At 39.2% G+C, this 20,889-nt stretch overlaps 1 protein-coding gene across 1 annotated transcript; it reads right to left on the bottom strand.

The window, feature by feature from the left end:
- Positions 1–372: 372 nt before the first annotated feature.
- Positions 373–20,289, bottom strand: ret (ret proto-oncogene receptor tyrosine kinase). Its single transcript, XM_076974584.1, has 20 exons — positions 20,049–20,289; positions 9,209–9,439; positions 8,760–9,050; positions 8,032–8,270; positions 7,555–7,750; positions 7,271–7,470; positions 6,743–7,025; positions 6,337–6,465; positions 6,036–6,146; positions 5,813–5,926; positions 5,365–5,621; positions 5,017–5,164; positions 4,741–4,848; positions 4,391–4,605; positions 4,032–4,154; positions 3,741–3,811; positions 3,498–3,635; positions 3,047–3,146; positions 2,190–2,337; positions 373–1,230 (listed from the first exon to the last, which is right to left on the bottom strand). The coding sequence occupies exons 1-20, from the start codon at positions 20,110–20,112 to the stop codon at positions 1,073–1,075; spliced, it is 3,324 nt and encodes a 1,107-aa protein (XP_076830699.1). The 5' UTR covers positions 20,113–20,289; the 3' UTR covers positions 373–1,072.
- Between the last annotated feature and the right edge of the window lie 600 nt (positions 20,290–20,889).

Below are 20,889 nucleotides of genomic sequence, written 5' to 3'. Positions count from 1 at the left end.
CTTCAAAATAAAATGTAGAAAAACTTTCCTTCCAATTGGTGACAGCCAAAATTAATTTGATTTCTAAAACAACCCAGAACTGGCCAGCTGGATATGGCTGGCTGCATGTAGATTGTAAACTGTGTTTGATTAAGGTATTTTATTTTAAGGTAGTTCATGCTTCCCTTACGCAGTATTTTATACACTGTGTATTTTAATCATGATGCAAGAAGGGAATGTGAGTTACCATAAGCTTGACTTACTATTGCATAAGCAGCATCATTCCTGAATTCATTTATTCATCATTCAAACACTGCTAAGATGAAGCAGTGAAGACATAATAAAACAAGCCAGAACCAAGCATCTTCTAACATTTTATTGATTGCAAATTAATAGTTATAACAACATATCAAGGAATCACACTTATCTAGATTATTACAATCTTTGCACAATGAATGTCTTCACAAGGAATAATAAAAAAATAATAATAAAATAAAATAACCGGCCATGAGACACTAAACTCAATATACCCATTCAGTAAATTCAATTTGATATCCCAAAGGTACCACAGAGATACTTTAATACTTTTTATACAAATTTCAGTGTTATACTTTTGCCAAAAAGTACATGTACCTGTTACACTTATGAAACATTCTTACTTCTCTAGATGGCCTTTGCATCCACTCTTTGTACAGTCACTGGCAAAAATCTACAAGAGGTGATGGTAAAGAAGCTCCCTTTCATTTCTGGGCTGGAAACAAAGTCTTCGTCTTGCATTCTAACTGAAGGCTATAATAGAAGCATCACAGGCACTTGAAAGACATTTATCATGGACAGTAGACTGTGCACAGTCATGCATTGATACAACGTGGCCAACTGGGCTTGAGGTAATGATTAACATACCTAAGAGCTGCATGTTACATGTTGAGTAATTCCAGCCAATTTGCAGTCTAATGCCACTGTCACAGAATGCTTGTTAGGCAGAAATAAAAGGGAACTAACCTTAGCATCATATAATTTATATACAGTTCAATATACATTTACATATCTTCCCTTCTTAGTCACTTCCACCACTAATTTCATTTCTGGATTTTTAACTATCGAGCTTGTCCAAAATTTTTGCGGGAGAAGGCAAAGCCATCCAGTTTGCATAAACACTATCATTGGCATATCTTGTAAAGACTGGGTTAGTGGCATCAAGTCTGTTGAGTGGTACCGGGCTCTTCTCAGGCCAGTTCGGGTATGACATGCCTAAAAATGAAAACATATCATTTTTCTGCACTGAGGAAAGAAAGGTGAAGAGTGCAGACAGTAAGGCTCTCAAAAGAAACTCTATTTTGTTCACTTTGAAGTATTAAAGATAGACGAAATAAAATATCTATTGGTGTACGGGGAAGATTTTTCTGCATATTTCCCAGAATTCACATGGAATGCGATCACATTCATGTCAGTAACCCAGTATGAAGGCATTCTCAGTCGTATGTCCTACGTTATCCTTGTTGATATAGCACGTAAATGAAGATGAAGATTTTCTAGTGCAATACGTCTTTGCACTTGACATGTCTGACATGACCTCAGGATGCCTGCATAAAAACGTACAGATAGCCATTTTATTGCTACCCACACTAAAGGGCTACCTATGAGATCTGTGCACTGCTTGTAGGGTCTCTGAAGCGCAGTGAGCCCTGCATATGCCTAATGGAAGAGTTTAATTCAAAAGCCTTACTGCGTCTCTGTTCAGCATGTTAGAGTCCATCAACTATCAACACTTCATTTCTGTAATATGTTAATGATATTACAGGGAACATCCATATATGATTCATACCAAAAAGATCAAGATTGAGATAGACAGGACCTGTTTCAAATGTAAACCTAAACAAAACTATAAATAAAATAGTGCAGAACATACAAAACAATCATCTTGTCATATACATCTGAAACAGTTATACAAAATGTAGGCTGTGATTAATAGCAATATGCAATCTTAAGAAGGCCTTTCAATAACTTTAAAGTTGTTCACGTACATCGGAAGCAGGTCCAAAATCAGAAATCTGATCACTCACTCCACTTAAAATCGTGGGCAGCTTTCAGGACTCTCTGGCTATCATGCCATTATCACAGTTACACCACACCTTCCCTATACAACCCACTCAAAGACAGATTTTATTTTTGATTGTTTTAGAATCGAGTAAATGCATGGGAAATTCTACCATAGAGCTTGTTTTCAATCCAAGTGGAGGGGAGGGTTCGAGGGAGAGGGGCGTTATTACAGTCCACTAGGGGAGTGTCCTCTTCAGAGAGGGTGTCGTCATAAAGCAAGGCGTCCGCAGGTGTGGACGCTGCAAGATCCAGGTAGTCCTTATAAGAGAGAACAGGTATGATATTTAAGAACATACTGAATGGCTTTAATATTAATATAATAAAACTTACACATCATTTTGAGCAATTAATTAATTGTTTTTCAAAATGACTTTATTTTCATAAACATACACATAAACATGATCCATAAACATATATATATATAGATAGGTATATTGGTATACAGATAAAAATTTTTTTTATAAATAAATAAATTCATTAATTGATAAAGCTACTTTGTGCAATATACTTGATTAGTACAAAAAACATTACATAAAGTGATCTTGTTCCTGTAAGGTAAGAGACACTTACCTTAAGGAATGTTTATAATTATAGTAAAACATACCAGTACATAAACCGAAACAATGCACACTGTAATTGGTTAAGTGCAAACTAATCAAAATAAATTTGTACATCTACATCTCAACAAGGAACAAATCTGAATCTGATCAGCCAGTAAATCTTCTTGAAGTGCAGGGTTGTGCCAGGGGAAATCAGGCCCATGCAAATATGAACATATTTTTTATGCTTTTGTGCAGCCACTCCCGAACGTTCATTTAGCATGGCAGCAGAAAGAAAGTACAAGTGCCTTGGGCATAGCGATACTTTAGGCCCAGGTGTCCTTTTGATGTGTGTGTGCATGTATGCGCATGCTAATCGTGTTGTTTGTCTGTGCAGGTGTCAGCAGGACAGTTTTCTTGACTCTTACTCTGCTTTTCACCATCATCCTCTCCAGCTCTTTGCTGATCTCTGAAAAGGTGGGCCTCTTGTCTGCCTCTTGCTTCCAACAGCGAAGCATCAGACTATACCTGTTTAAAAAAAATGAAAAACATTCAGACTTCACCTTCACACACATTAAGTAACATGTTAGTATTTCTTGAGGTTTGATAATATAACGTGTATTAGAATTTTTTTTTTTAAGTTTGTTTAATTATTAACGGCTTGTAAAATTTCTTGGTTTCAAATATGTATTGATTTTCTTAATACATATTATTATCAATGATATCATATTGATAATATCATATTATCAATATGATATCATACACTATATATCAAATCTATGCTGACATTCCTTAGCAGTTTGATAGTAATGATTAAACCGACAAAGCTGAGTTGATTAAGTGTGTTGGAGCTGTTTGGTAGCATGCATATCAACACACATTTCTTCTGTGCAGTTCTCTGGTCTCTCCATCCTGTAGCCTGTCTTCAGGAGATTGAAGAGCCGCTCTGGAGCAATGCCTGGGTATGGGTTCCCACCAAGGGTCACAATCTCCCACAACAGCACACCAAATGACCAGCTAAGAATGAGAGAGAGAATGAGTGTGGGAGAGAGACAGAGAGCTAGACACACACTACAATAGACACATGGTTTATTTGTGTTTATGGATGTTGTGAGTACTTACACATCACTTTGTGTTGTATATATATGGTCAAACAGGGACTCAATAGCCATCCATTTGACGGGAATACGACCCTGAAAAAAAATATAAGTATCAGAAATATGACTTCCAGCAACATTTTTGGGTTTGTATCATTTAAATGGATAAAAATGTACACCTTAATTGTGTCAACTCATAATGCCATTAATCTTATTTATGCATTTCAAACAACATGTCTTGTTTTTTGCCATATATAGGTGATGTCTACTCACTGTTATGTAAAATTAATTGCAAGCTAGACACTTCCGTTCATACCTTGCTTCTTTTCACGTAGGAGTCCTCCTCATAGACATCCCGAGACAAACCAAAGTCTGATATCTTCATCTTCCTCCCCTCCGCTACCAGAACATTCCGCGCAGCAAGATCTCTATGAACGAGCTTCAAATAGGAAAATTACTTTTTAAGATTACAAGGTTTTTGTAAGGCTTCATGAATATTCAATATTTAAAGCAGGATAAACATTCACAACATAAATAAATATATAAACCCTTTCAAAGTACTCTCATAAGCACCAAGTGCTCTGTTATAGAAATTCACAATTTGCAAATGAATGAGACTAAATGAGAACAGCACTGTTCTATGGAAGAGCTCCAGGCCGGAGAGCCTCCGTGTACCTTCATCTCAGCCAGGTACTGCATCCCCCTGGAGATTTGCCAGGCGAAGGAGATGAGGTCTCCCATGGTCAGAGCTCTCTCATCTGGATCCTCTAGGTAGCTGGAGTTACGGTTGGCATCACTCCCCATATAGCTGGGTCCTACCTTACGACTCTCTCTCAGGAAGTTTCGCAGTGATCCATATTTGGCATATTCAACAATCAGATAGAGCGGACCTGGACAGATTACAAAAACATAAGAAAAAAAGGGACCATATTTCGAAGTCGTTTCAGTACAGTTTAAAAATGGTATTACAATTTATGGAATATGACATGATATATTAAACAGAATATTAAAAAAAACTTTCATACCGTCTTGGCTACATGCTCCATACATTTTTATTACATGTGGGTGGTTGACCTGCTTAAGCAAGGTGAATTCTGACAATAGGTCACGGAGTTCACTGGGGGAGGCATTTTCTGTGGCAAACACAAAGTCAGACCATAAATGTTTCATAACAAATTGCATTTTTGCATTGTATTAAATTTTCATCAGCATTTTCTAGAGGCCGGGACTCAGCCAGGATTCCTTTAAATATACTAAAAACACATTTTCATAGCATGTTACGCTCTGGTACTTAGTTTTACCTTTTAACATTTTAACAGCCACTGTTGTGTATCCTGCCTTTCCTTTGAGCCGGAACGCTGTTGCCTTCACAACCTTCCCGAACTCTCCCTCTCCAAGAGTTTTACCTAAAACTAGGTTCTTTCTTGGGAATTCCCACTTTGGATCCTCCTATTAAAAAATGAGCACAAGATGTCAGCCTGACAGAACCTTGTGTCTGTTGTTATAAACAGAATCTCTTATTACTGTCCACAATCAGCATTTTTTAAATTAATACTGAAGAGCATCAATTGCTACTTCAATGAAGGCTCTGAAACTAAAATACTAAAACAAAAATACCAAGTTGAGCAGAATCAGGCGAATGATCTTACAGGAATTTTGAAGGTGTCAATGGCCACCTGGTTGTCCACCGAGTCCATTGAGCTTCGGCGAACATTGTTGGCGGAGTAACTGATAGGGTAGGATTGGGCGGGCCTGCGGAAGGTCATCTCGGCTGAAGAGATGGGGGGTTTGGGAGTGTTCTTGTGATAACGATGAATGAAGTACGAGGAGAGGAGGATGGAGACGATGAAGGAGAGCAGCACTGCTGTGGCAATGATGGTCTTACACATTTCATCACATATTGCCTCTGAGAGTGAGAGAGAATAGCGTCTAAAAGTTAATGTCATAAGGAAACACGGGCATCATAGTGGTTAGAGACAATGCCTAGTTTTTACAATGCTCTGCAGAACATGCCGAGCTGAAAGTACTTTTGTGCGTTTTTTACATTTAAAATATGTGGTTCGTTGATGGAAACAACGTAAAGACCTCCCAGCTCACCTTCCATATGATTTTGTTCACAGGTGCATTTCTCAGAGTAGCAATAGCACATTCCATTTCCTGCTTTAATGCCAAGCATAAGCCCTTTGTAATGGCCCCCAGTAACTGGCTTACCTAGACAAGAGGCCAAGAGACTAGTGTGGGTTTCCAGCTAAAGTACAAGGAAATATGGGCAAGGCACACACACAAACAACACAGCCTCACAATCTGCAAATTTGCTCACGGGTGCAATCCTGAGGACATATGTCTACATTTTTGCTTTCGATCACATCGCAGTTGCCATCTGGGCATGTGCTAAGGTCTGGGGAGCAAGTAGAGTACGTTTCTGAAATATCTGTAAAATAATTGAAAACACATAATGAGATATATTACAGTGCAGTCCAGTAATAGTGCAGTAATAGAGCACAATTTAGTGATGTAGTATATTATAAAGATGGATGGATGGATGGATGGATGGATAGATAGAACAGCGATGTTGGATAAGTAAAAACTGAATAAATACCCGGGACAAACACATGTCTTACTTGGTTCTGTGTTTTGTCTCCACTCACATCTCCCAGTGGGAGATCCCACGCCTCGCAATGTCTCACACTCCCCACGCCGCTTCTTCTCTGCACAGGCCTGTGCGTGTTTCCCATCCTCGTTCAGCTCAGCTGTAACACAGCCACAGTAACTCACAGACACAGCCAACACAGACACAGACTCCGAGCACGATGCTGAAGCTGGCGCTAAATAAACACAGACCATCTCGCCTATCTACTGCTTAATCAAACCTAGGTCCACTTCAAAACCACACCACTTCAAAAGTCACAGTGGCCAAGTCAAATGAAATGACCCCTAATCCACAAAGTTAACAGCCACAGTAAAGCCACAGGACAACAACCCAGCTCAGGTTCCTGGGGTCTTGCAGACGAGGGAAGGCGGTTTCACCTTTGCCCTTAAGCGTGATGAGCAGCTGAGTCTTGGCTTCGATCTGTTTCTGCTGCTCCAGAGCAACGACTACATACTGCAGCTCCTGGCAGTCACGCCTGGCAAACGGCGCCGTGTCGTTGACGTAGAGGAGAGCGGACATGTCCTCCTGACTCCGTGCCACGCTGACCGCAGTGTAGCACGCCTGCAGGTCCTCGGGGATGCTCCTGTCGCTCATCTCCAACCAGTACACAATATCAATTCCCTTGAACTTCATGCAGTTGTCCACACATACTTTTCCAATCTATGAAGAGGGCACACAAGGAAGAGACAGTGCTACTCTCCAGGGGAATAACATAACAACTGAGTGATCTTAATAATAAGTGAATGACATGTAGGTTAAGATTTCCATACTAATGGGAGATATGTGCAAAGTTATACGTTCACTCAAACAGCAACACAACACCAACCACCACTTCTCAAAATGACACTAACTCCACCTACACTCCTCAAAATGACACTAACTACAAAGGCATATGACTCATGTACCTTGGAGAAGGTCGTAGCTGTCCGAAAGGGCGCAAAGAAATAGGTGATGTTGCTGAACTGAATATTCACGGGCAGAATGGTGACGTTGAAGTGCAGCATCACAGTTCTGTCAGGGCTGGGGAGTGTGGTGTCATTGACCAGGTAGTCAAACTGGACAGAGCGCTTCTCATCCACGGACACGTTCCTGTTCAGGCTCAACCCTACGCATGGAGAAAGAGAGACGCATGTTTCCTGTTCCACAGGAAGTCACGGTGAGTGATGAGACTGAAGTAGGGGCTGCTTACTGTACTCGTGGACTGTCCCCCGCACATTGTTGAAGATGTTCTTCTCTTCCCTGAACGTGTGCTGAATGATAAATGTGTCTTTGATCCAAGAGTCTTTAGTCATTAGCGTCCCTACAAACTTATTCAGGCTGTGATCTTCAGGAAATATGGGGGTCGTGTCTTTGTCATACACATACAGAATGCCTAATTCGCTGCCCTGCAAAGGTAAAAGCAACATTTGTTAAACTTCAATTGAAAAACTGGAGGCGTTAGGAGACAAGGTTATAGACAATGTTAGGGGAAGTACGTCTGCTAACAGTCATGATTTAGATGCTTTTAGAAGTTGGTGTTAGGGCGAAATCGAATTATGACGAATGCCACTCCTCAGCAGAGTGGATATCGCCGAATGATGGATTGTGCATTTGATTTACTCTGAACTTCACTGAAATTAATTCGAACAACAAAAGGCAAAAGTACAGGTGGTCTCGAGCCTCCCACCTCACTGCGGTCGAACTCCACGAGCACATCCTTGGTGTCTGTGCCGTTGAAGTAGGGGGGGTTGTCGTCCTCGTCGTAGACACTGATATGAAGTGGCGTGAACAGTGTGTTGAGCGTCTTCTCCACCTGCACCATGCACACTATTAGCATGTGGTAGGCCTCCTGCTCCTCGCGGTCCAGTGGTGCCACCTGCTCCAGCTCCGAGGTGGAGTCATTCAGTTCAAATGGCACCGGGGTCTCTGCGCTCGGCGAGCAGAAGAACATTGCTCTGTGTTAAAGGAGCAGTGGGCCTCGTTTGCTGACTTTGCTAGTCTAACAATGTAGGACAATAAAAGGCAATTATGCAGTTCACAGTTTGCTGTAAAGGTCTAATTTTCATGTAAAGGTCAATTATTTACATGTACACTAGTAAGTTAGAATTATTTAATCATTTTCATAAAAAAAAAACTGATCTATCTTAAATAGTGTAGCTATACATTTTGTGTTGTTACAGAGAAAAAAAAAATATATATATTCAACATACAGTATATATTCATATACACTCAAAAGAGCTCATAAAATCATTTTTATTATTACAAGAACTGAAGTGAAAACTCAGTAATAAAATACATATAGAAATCAATGCAGACATCATGCCAATAGCGCTGAACTGGGGCTTAAGGTAATATGACACTTTAGGTCCGTAATGATGTGTAGTTCTGTAAGTGGCCCTTCGTATTGGTGTGTACCTGATTTAACCCCATAGCTGATGGTGTAGTTGGGACACAGGTAGGCAAGGGTGAAGCGGCGAAGCTGCCTCAGAGCTCCTGGCATGTGATTCTCTATGATGTGTGGGTTTATGTCTCGATCAGGGAAGCACAGCGTAAGCAGGTGCAGCTGGTCACAAGAGGGCGCTGTGTCGTTGAAGAACGTGAGGGAGACCTCTACTTTATGACGGTAAGTGCACGATGCTTCCTGAGAGTCGGGAGCAGCTTCCACTTTCAGGCTCAACTTCTTTGTATTCCCAAACATTCTGGTGGCTGGAGGACGCACAACATTACACAACATCAAGGAACGTCTCGATCTCTGGGTAAAGGTTCAACCCTCCCCTGGGCTCTAGAGCTGAATGAACTAAGGACCATCAAATACAACGGTATAACATTCTGTCTGTTGTGGAATGCAAATCTTTCAAACTCACATTTAGTGTTAAAATCTGTCCATTCCAGAGTTTTGTTCATGTAGAGGATTCCTGAGAGTGGGTCGATGTGGAACCATGGTGCGTAGGGTTTCTTTGAGCATATACGGAAGTAGGGCTTCTCTGAAGAAGTCTGCCGCAGGGCATGTACCTGCAGCACAGGTGTCCCTGCTGGCTGGCCTACATAAATGTTCTCATTGTAGATGTTCTGGGGGAAGTAGAGTCCTGAGGAACCTGTGGTAAACACGCAGACATGTTAACAGACCTGCAAATAGCTCTAACGTTAAGATGGTGACTCCACTGGCTTCAGGGACCCACCAGGTCTCTTCTATATTAAGCAGGGCAGGAACTGACAATGGCAAGTTAGACAAAAACAAAACTTCTGTGGCATTAAAAAAAATCATATTTCCTTTCAGCACGTGTCCAATGATCCTTCAGGTTTAGTCTTCGTAACATCTGATCTGTAAAGCTACTTTTGTATTTCTGTCCTGTAATATAACTCGGCCATTCAGGAAAGCAGGTTAGGTACTCAGCAGGTTCATAAAACACATCCTCCTGAAATTTTCTCAGCATTTGCTTTGAGCATTTATTCAGCGTCACCTGGAGCGGAGGCTCATGTGACATTGGCACATACTCTTCTAATGAAGTTCACACATGGTCAATATGACATGGCTTCTGTTTCTCCTTGTGTTCACCTTGCAAAGTTTAATTATGGAGGATAATGTAATACTGTGAAAAAAATGAATCATTACCTGTAAGGAAAGCATGTAGGGGGAGGGGAGAACCTAATCTATAAAACACCACAACAGCCCTGTGCGCTTTACCGGAAAATGGAACCGCGAGTGTTCGGCCTGTAATTATATCCCTCTTGTGTTCCTGTCCGACGACGGTGGGCGGCCACTTAGGAACGCACTAATGTCATTAGCAGACATCGAAACTTGATTTTCTATTTCTGTTGGTGCAGTTTAGGCCTTGGCTCTGGTTTCAGACATTGATTTAATTTAACTGAGCTGGGATGACAGGGGGTCGGATTGATGGCTCCAACCAGGCCCACCTTCCTGAAGGATGGAGATAAACTCGAGGCCCACTCTAACCTCTTTTATTAAAAGCCTTGCTGAGACACAAACAAACAACAGAAGGAATTTAATTACTTTGTAAGGTTGCCGGTCACTTTCATTGAAGGTAATGTGCTTAAACACAGTGAAACAAACAAACCATTATATATCCTGCAATTTTAAAATCATTGTCTTTTTCAATCACTATTATGAATGAAAAGACAGTGAGATAAAAGACGTTTTACCCCCAAAGTCATTAAAAACAAAAGAGACGATAGATGAGAAGATAATTTGCTCAATCAGAATTTAAAAGCAGCGTTAATATGAATTTAAATGAGCAAGTGTGTGGATTCCTCAAGACAAATAAAGTGAAGGTATGCTAAGAAAAGATGAAGATATTTTAAATCTGCATACACAGATGCAACAATGACCTACCAGGTGTCTATAATCAAAGTCAGTCCCACTTACCATATACTTTGGGTGTGTCTTAAAGTTTGTAAAAAAAAAAAAAAAGATGATACTACCAATTATGCATGCAAAGTTCAAAACAATGTTAATGATGAAATTAGCTAGGCGGAAAATCAGCTCAAACTAAATGCTTGAAGAAGATCGCTGAAAGAGTGAAAGGTGTGTGCACTATTATGCTATTCTTGAATTGAATAATTATGTTTTCATTATCATGCAATTTGCTTTCATTAATGAAAATGTGTGATATGTTCTTAGAAAAAAAAATGATGTAATCACCATTACTAACAATATGCTTACTTATATATACAAATATCCCAGTTAATATGATAAATTACAACCCATTTTCTAATTTCTAATTTAGCTTGCGCTTTTCAGGGGTCAGCAAAACCCATATACTATTAAAGTGGTTGTGTAGCATTCAAATTATAATTGCTTTTCAGGACTAAAGCCAATATAATGTAGGTTGTTTATATCAAGCTGATTAACTGCAAGCAATAAAGCAGTGTGGTACATGCAGAGATTGTTGAGTGATAACACTAGAGCAGTTTCTGGAGGTGTTCAAGGTGGACGAAGAAGGTTGTGAATCTGTAAGAGCTTGAAGGCATGTTTCTCATGAAGAGCTTCACTCTCTGAAGTTGGCACCTTATCTATAAAAAAAATAAACCAACCATAGAAATATGTTTGCATTGATTGTGCTAATTTGGGTCAGTAAATTTTTTGATTGTACTGATTTGGTTACAGAGAAGTCATTTAGTCATTTCCTAGGAGTGACGTCATAGTGAACTGAACTTGTAAGAGTAACTTGTTTTTTCTGTAGCACAAATGCCCAGAAACAGTACAAATGAATGACACAAACCAGCATAGAATTTCGGCTTGGATTTGACATGAATGGAATGAATACTGTGTGAAATCACTTCTTGCCATGAACATATAATGAAATACATCATACATCTAACCCAGAGCAAAAATGTTTACAGCACAAATGAGCATTTTTGGCACAACTGGATAACATAAGGTTAAGGTTGACTGAAGACACTTAGTACAATAAGTGCTTCAACTCAGCTGATTCTACATTTACACAGGCCAAAAGTGCATGTGCACACACTGCACTCTCTGCCTTGACCTCTGACAACCACATCATGGGTCAAGACTGTAAAGAGTATGATGCCGTCTACCATATTGATCTCAGTTCACAGGCAAATCAACTCTAATCACAGCACACACACACACACACACTCACTCACAAACACACACACACACACACACACACACACACACACACACACACACACACACTAGCTTCAGCTTTTTCACTTTTTCTGGAAACACTACCTGCCTGCCACTTGAAAATGGAAAGGTGGTCGTGTCTGTAATGATGCCACAATCTTACGCAACGATGTGAAACAAATCAATTAAGCATGCTGCATACTAATCACACTAATACCAGTTCCACAATCAGAATGGTGGCCTGAGAACACCTGGATGGAGAACGCAAGATATGGAGCTTGACTGAAGGCCATGTGCTGCAGGCATGCTCAGAGAGAGCAGGCTGATGAGGAACGTCCTCTGAACCGTCCATGACGAAGGCACGAACTCGATTAGCGCAATGCACACTCCACCACAGAGATTTAGCATCTATGAGATCATGAGCTGGCAGCTAGCAGGGGGCCTCTTGCCATTCCCTTGAACTCAACAGAAGGCGGAAGCAGGCAAGCAGTCCAAGGAATCTACTACCCCATAATCCACTTATCACTGAAAGACCGCTATTCATATGATATAAGGCATAAGAACAGACATGCATTCATTGCAAATACCCGTTGTTCTTTTGTGGCATCATGGCTGCAGCTGACTTTATTCATAACGGCTACATGTTTGTGTAGTGATCATGATAATACTGCAGAATGATATCCATAAGTCCATGTTCATGCCTTACAGGAAAACAACAGCTGAGCACAGATGACCCTGTTGGCTACTGTAGTAAGTGGAGGTCATTAAACAAAGTATTGTGATCTGTGGGAAAACGTGGCCCATGCTCTTTTGCCAAGGTCAGCATACCCAGTGACGGTCCCCAAACAATGACCAGCTGGAAGTCAAGTAGTCAGTCTGGCAGCCAGCCAATCAATAGCTTTATTAATCAAGAAGAGCACAAAAAGCCAAAAACTAACCACACAGATACACAGATAAGTCGCAGAAGCAATGATAACCAAAGTATGCACAGCATGCAATACAATATTTTTATTTTCTGATAATTTTCTTCAATCTTTAGTGAATTAAATTTTTAAATATATATAATTTCAGTAAATTTTTATTCTAAAAAAATGCTTTTTACAGGAACAGGAACTAAATACGCCAACCTTCAAAGCAAATGATGCTGACTCTAGTTTCTTATGATATAATATAGTGAAAATCATTACTCAGGCTCGATTTAATTAACTAAAAGGCTGCCAATTAAGCTACAATTCAATAAAGGACTGTTATTATTGATCATTATATTTAAATTCCTCTCACCCTGTTTTACGTGTTCTTTACATCTTATCTTTACCATGGAACTTAAAGCAACTCTAAGTTTAATGTAAATTACCATGGAAATACCTAAATCAGTCCAGATAACACACTCATTTGTATTATACTAATTTGACTGGGTTCTACAATACAAAAATTACAAGGATATTACAAAAATATCCTGTATATACCATATAGAAGTAATGTTTGAGAAAAGCTTACACTAAGTGTTTCCATTAATGTGATTCAGTGCCTAATTTTGAAATAAAGGAACTGTACTTTTCTCATTAAAGCACATGAAAGAAATTCAGGAGTTTGGCAGAAGATGCATTTTAAAGAAACATTCTCACAATATACACATCATGTCTGTGGTTATGTCTGTATATAGAAAGTTCAGTCATTCGGTTTTCCAGTTTCAGCTAAGGTTATCAGTAATCACCTTTATCATCTAAATAGAAAGACAGCATAAAACATTAAATTTACTGCAATACCATGATTACAATACTATGATCATATTCATCATCGTCTTCATCATCGTCTACAGTATTCAGGCAAGGAATATAGTACATCAAGAACAGACATCAGTCATCAAGAAATCTAATTTAAAGACCCTTGTCTAATTGGACTGTACGTGAACGAATTTGGTTTGTAATCTCTTGGGATGGCACAGAACATTAGGACTGACAAATTGGTAATCTTTAAACAACATGTTATTATCGTTGTAATCATTACCAGCCCAATTACCAGCAAATCTATTAGAAAGTTAAATATTTAATGTAAGACTGAAACAAAGATAAAATAGGCATTGCAGATAAAGCCAACCAGAACAACAAAGCACGGGTTGACTAATAATTTTTGTGACAATAGGCCAAACTAAATGGAAAACCTTGATGGAAATTTCCTCCACTGCATTAACCTATGAGTGCTCATGCATTTTTACAGTGATTCCTGACTGTGTCTTAATATCCTGTCTGCATGGTTGAATTTGGCAGGTAGGCTACGTGAATTTACACAGGCCAGCAGCTTTGAGAAATTAAGCAATCAACAGCTGGCATTTCCTATATGCTACGTCTTCCATTTTAAAATATGTAGTTTCAGTGAGCAAGAAATCACCCGGGAGAGTAAAGTGATGAAAGGGGAGTAGAAGGATACAATTTGTTTTGTTTTCCTTATTATAAATGTGTCTGGGGACACCTGGTATGCAACTAAGGAGAACATAGTAAAATAGACAGTCAGTGATATTGTGCTTAGTCATGTCATCTTTAAACAGCTAAGGAGCTAATTAAAAGGAACACACCAGCTAACCGGGCCTTCCTATTGGCTGCTCATTGTTGTAAGTGATCAGTCAAGCACACCATGCCTCACTGACCACTGGAAAATAACATGTAAAGACTCATGTAGAGAACAAGAGCTGCAAATGCCCTTGGGACGTAATTTCAATCAATGTCTCCTTGTCCCTCCACCAGAGCAAATTAGATTCCACTGATGCATGGGATGGAAATGTGACCCTTAACTAACTGAAGGATCAGGGACGGGGCTACAAAAGGTAGCCACAGTTAGTCTTCATGAGCCACAGTTAGTCTGAATGATGACATCTGAATGACAGATGATACATTCATTACAATGTAAGGTGCCCATAATTGTCAGTGTGACCCCATGCTTTTTTCCGGAAATGTCATCTTGGTTTGAATAAGAATGTTAATGTCACAGAACAAGTAGAGATGCATGAGTACCGATACTGGTATCGGGTATTTGCCCGATACCATGTCCATTTACCCGTACTCGTAATCGCAAATGAGGCTCCGATACCAACATCCGATACCTTGTTTCCAGTGGACGTAAACCACGTTATGCTAATGAGCAGACAACTCAACATGTACGTATTTCACGTCCTGTCCCTGGTTTTTTAAGTGAGGAAATGTCCTGGTTTTTAAATTATCTTCATTGGACCATTAAAATGTAAATATACAGGCACTACGGCACTGCGCTGCGTGTGACGTAATCCCTGAGCAAGGTTTGACGCGTCGCGACCGGCGCAAGGGTCCGCGCGCCGAAAATGATGTAATCGCGGTGGCTCCGCGGTGCCTCCGCGGTGCTACTAATATAAGTAAGTGTAAAACATAAAAAATCATGCAGTGCAATACTAAAAACCAGTTTAAACTCTGTGAGTGTACACACTAGTAATATATGATTAAGTTGAACCAAAGTTTGCTATAAATTGATTCAGTTGGCGTCAGGTTGTAGCTACACGTATTGGCTGAAAATCTCCTCAGTTAGTGCCTTTGTGGAACACATTGAAGTTACACAGACCTAATAATTAAGAACAAACAAAAATATATATTATTTATAATAAATAATATTTATATATTATATTTATTCATAATAAATTATTTTAGTTATCATTGTCATTGATCCTCAGCATGAGGAGTTCACTGCTAACAGAACACGGCATCAACCAACACTGCAGCAAACGCTAGCTAGACGAGAGAAAATGTAAAAATACTGAAAAATTAGTTTTGTGTTGACATGGTGATTAGTGATTGTTAATAAATTATAGGCCATGCACTGTTTTATGTTGGTTTTGTATTGATTTCATTGCACTATTTTACATTACTAACTATTACATAATGCTCCTGACTGCTTAATTCTATGTAAGTATCGGTATCGGTATCGGCAAGTACAAAAATACACGTACTCGTACTCGTACTCGGTTGGAAAAAAATGGTATTTATGCATCCCTAAGAACAAGTCTTACTTACTAAATTACAATTCTTAGAGGTCACACAACAAAATCTTAATAACATATGTGGTGAATTATTGTTTTGATCAAATGGAGCAACATGAAAAGAAAGAGACTGAAACAGTCCAACAACACACAGTCCAGGACCAGAATTTGAGTGGAAAATCCATGGTGTCAGTGTAGTGTAGTCTATATCTCACAAATATTCACAATATTTTGAAAATATGTCAAAATATTCCCTGCAATTTAGTTAGGATTATCTCCTTATATACGCAACACATATAGTTAGGTGATAAATGCTTGTATAAACGTTTATGCTTTAAATCAAAAATAATTTTATAATATTATTTTTGTGTTATTTTTATTGTACAAAAGAAAAATGTTCCATGCAGCACTATCTAACCATCTTGATATTTGACCAATCATACAAAAAGTGTTGACAATGGCAGGAAAATAACCAAGATTTACAAGCTCTGTGCCAATGACTCAAGACACAAGCTAAACTAAATCATATAATGTAATAAGTGGCTAAATCAAATAGTGTTATGTATGAAATGAGATTTATCGGTCTGTTCTGTCTCAAAAGCACAGGCTGCTGATGAAAATGATTGTGCTAATGCAGGCATGAGATTAGGGAGCCTGAACAACCACTATTTCCCTTCCAGAAGATGCTCTCCTGTGGCCTGATCATGGAAGATTACCACTTGGGCGAGAGTTTAAAAGGTCAGAAGTCAGTGCAGTTCAACAGATATGGTAACCGGGTCAGGACCATGGATCCACAGATCAATGATTCACACACTCAAACACACAAGGATTTTGGATTGAATGTGGATATCGATATGTCAGTTCTGCAATGATGAAGCACATTTGACAGATGCAATAACTGGAGAAGAGGAAGGACGTATCCTTCAGTGATACATTATGATCTGCGTGTGCTACAGATGCAACAACATTGACTTTTAATGTGAATACTACATTGTGGCCTGAAATAGAATATCTCAGGATATCTTAAAATGAAGATAAAGGAATATGGTACAAATTATATACATCATTTATGGATTTTGGTCTAATTTTATACTCCAAATGATATACACTTAAAGAAGATGAAGATCTTCATAAGACACTATTTGAAAATCTAGGTATGCTTGAATGATTTATGATCATTACATCATGCTGTAGTGCAGAAACTGCTCTGTTCCTTACCAATTTCACCTCCAGCTACCTGAGACATGAAGTCAGGCCAGATAAATGGGGCTTTCATTGAAACATCAGATGTAGTCTGCACAACTGATGCATTTTTGTCAAAACATGAAAAGAAACACTGAAATATTCAAATATTCCCTTCTTATAGCCATGTTTACTAAAAAGATATATCCCATTCCATGACAAAACAATATTTCATAGGACTACTGTGATTGGTTAAGGTTAGACTGTCATGGTAACAGCTAGGGATGGGTGGTGGCATACAAAATCTTTGGGTCAGGATGCCCCGCCCATAGTGTTATTCTTTAAAGAGCAAATATCTGAAGCAAAACCAAAACAAACGAACAGAAAACTAACTAACAGATACGGGTAACACTGAAATCAAGGGCAAAAACATTACAAACAAAATGGATAAACATAAAACTGCTCTTTAAAAGAAAGATGAGTAATCCAAGAACAAACAACTCTTGCAGTAACCTAGCTGCAGTGCCTACGTCAAAACGCAGAAGTGAGACACCAGACAGTGATGGTGTATTACAGCAATGCCCAGTATGGTCAAATCTCACTGTTTTTTCTCAGCATCCATTTTTGAGGGATGACTTGCCATAAAATATATGAGATCCATTTTGCAAGAGGAGCTGCCAACTGCTCCATGACTTTAATGAGGGATTTTAAGGCTCATCTGTTATCAGAGCTGTGTGCTCTATTATTTTACTGGCAGTATTTTCCCCTCTGAAGACAAACACACCATGTTTGCCCAGAGTCCCGCACACCTGCTGAACACCTGCCCTCTGATTGCCACTCTGGCTTTGTCTCCCTCACTACTAGGAAGCAGGGCACTCCAGTGACGACACCCTAGAAGCTTTTTGAGAAGAGGACACAAAAACTGTGTTCACAACAAAATGCTGGTTATCTGCTAAAACCTTGAAATAAAAGGCACGCCATCTTTCTATATCTTTCACCAAACCATGTGGAAAGATAATGCAACAACAACATGAAAGGTTACAGAATGTGGTAAGAAAAGCTAGTCGAATATGTTGAATTCTTCAAAAAAAAAAAAAATGACCAGAATGTTTAAAAACAGACCACTAAAAACACCTCCTCCTTATACATTAGGAATAAGACATACGAAGCAGTAAAATTATAAATTGTACAGTTTGGCTCTTGTATTCAGACAGCAAAGACATTTTTACATGTGTGGGAAATGCTTCAGAAAATACCCAGAACATTATTGACCATTAGGGATGCTTACACATTCTGATCAAACAACTTCTGCTGTTATGCTAAGGTTCAAAATAAAATTATTTTTGCTGAAATTATATTAGCATTCAAAATGATGACACTCAGCAAAATTAACCATCATATAGCTTAATTATATCATGCAAACTAACAAAATTTAACATTTAATCACACAGATGTAAGGATACATTGTTGCAGAGTGCTTGTGTCACTTTATTCTGACATTACACACAAATTCCTGAATTGTGAACTTGCAAGGCTAAATCAACTGTAACCTGTAATAATCTGAAGACTACAGTAATTTCTTTCAGATTAGATCTTTCATGGCTTTAGCTTCTGATTCTAAGCATATAGCCATGAATCCTTGATTGACTCCTACTGAACTTCCTAAATTGGAACCTAGTGTTGAATACATTTAAATAAAGTCACCGATGACAGTATGAAAAATCTCCCTCTGTGGCAACCAGATAGGTCTTGTTGCTGTGAGACTGACAGTCTTTTAAAAGCTTTCCTAAAACCGTTTAAAACATTAATCATAAATATGCTTAGCATTTGTTGTTTCCGTTAAGACAGAATGTTGTCCTTGTAATTTACACAGGATTCTTTCGACACTAAAAGCTTAATTTCTTATTTGGCCTCTCATCATCAAAGAGCCCCAGCCCAGCCTCAGTTCATTACCACTTGGCATAATGGCAATGTGGGAATGAAGCACTGACATATATGCCCACACAGCTACATGCAGAATGGCCAAAATAGCAGTGAAACCTCTAGCTTTGTCTACATTTACAACAATGTGATCATTCTCTTTTAATACAACTGTCCACATGCTGCCACTGAAAAACTCCTGAGCTATGAGCTAGAATTTAAATATAGTTATTCTGAGAGGGGGGTTTAGTGCAGTTGGGCATGGGGGTTATATTGGATTATAATAGTATGATATATAACAGTGCATATCGCTTGCATGAACCATGTGGCATAGTAGGCCACACGTCTTCTGTAGACAATGCATCTTGTTCCGCTTACAGCATGGAACTGAGAGATGTCCTCCCATTCAGACGAAGACGGGGTAGTAAGAGGAATAAGTAAGTGAGGTAGAAGACGGTAGCGAACCTACCGGACATATAATGTAAAACTAAAAAGAAAACGAATTCACCATAAATATCCCGTGTGATAACTCATTAATTTATCAGTCCATGTCACACTCTTCACTGCGTGATATACTATTCACAAAATGATTTTACAAAAGATATTGTCATAATTTGGTTTAAAAAGAATTAATTTACTGAAATGAGCCACTCAGTATATGAACAGTTGGTTTTTTAAATACTTGGAAGAAACATGAACCTAAACTTTTGTTACAGACTATCACTGCCCGACAACACGCACTAGATGCACACGACAGTCAGGAGAACCGCACGCTGCACTGGAAGATGTCTTAAGTTGAACTTGTTTTAACTTAACGGGAGACAAGTGTAAACGCGCCATCATTTATATACGAAAGGCGGTGCATGTAATGTAGCTAATACAATATAGCTATCGCAATACACATTTCCTTTTAAATGAAACACTGAAAGCAGCTCCTCGGAACCAACACAGAGCGTTTAAGGAGGAAACTAGGACCAAACGGGTCTCTTACCATCACACAGGAACATGAGGACCATAACGATGTCTCTCCACAGTGTGCCAGGCGCCGAACCCATACTTATCAGTCATAAGTGTAATTTGAGGGGGGGAAAAAGACTGAATCAATTTGAACTGCTAAGCAGGTTTGTTTTGTGGGGAAAAAACCTGAAAGAAATTGAAATGTTGAAGGTTTTACGCAGGAGACAAAAAGTCCGTATGATTATCCCATAGAGGAGTGTGTGACTGCAGCGCAGGCTGCGATGCCGTGTGTGGTTCGGTGCGGGGGGGGGGGGGGGGGGGGGAGGGTGTCACTTCAAGCTCATATACTCAGCTGGGTTTTCCGGTCCTGTTCGCACGAGCATCGATAGCATCACCAAATGCCCAGTTGCCCCAAGAAAGTCGTACACGCTAATGAAACGTAACCTGAAAGTGATATTTAACAAATAGCTTAGACTACAGCACTTATAAACTGATCTCTCGCGACACCATATTTAAGATACACACCACAACAACAATAATAACAACAATAATAATGTTCATATCAAATAATTTTTTTACAGAAACAACGCATTTTCAACAAGTTTGCTAGGTTCGGCACTATACATGTACAAACTGGGGAAACTAGCCTGACTTGGTGAACATGGGCAGTTAACAGGGGAAAGAGTGCACGTGCCAGCTCGTGAGATATCAGTATGAGCAAGAGAGGTGAATATTGATTTAAAACTCAATATCTTAGCAATACCCCTATAGATTACAACTGGAATGGTTATCTCATAGTAACTTCACTAAATCTGGTGTCTTACATTTCAATCAAGTATATCCTATAGCCTACTGACGGAGAAGTAGCTGTTTTC

The sequence above is a fragment of the Brachyhypopomus gauderio genome, chromosome 15, assembly GCF_052324685.1.
Source record: "Brachyhypopomus gauderio isolate BG-103 chromosome 15, BGAUD_0.2, whole genome shotgun sequence".
Classification (NCBI taxonomy): domain Eukaryota; kingdom Metazoa; phylum Chordata; class Actinopteri; order Gymnotiformes; family Hypopomidae; genus Brachyhypopomus; species Brachyhypopomus gauderio.
This window is presented reverse-complemented; position numbering and strand designations above follow the sequence as displayed.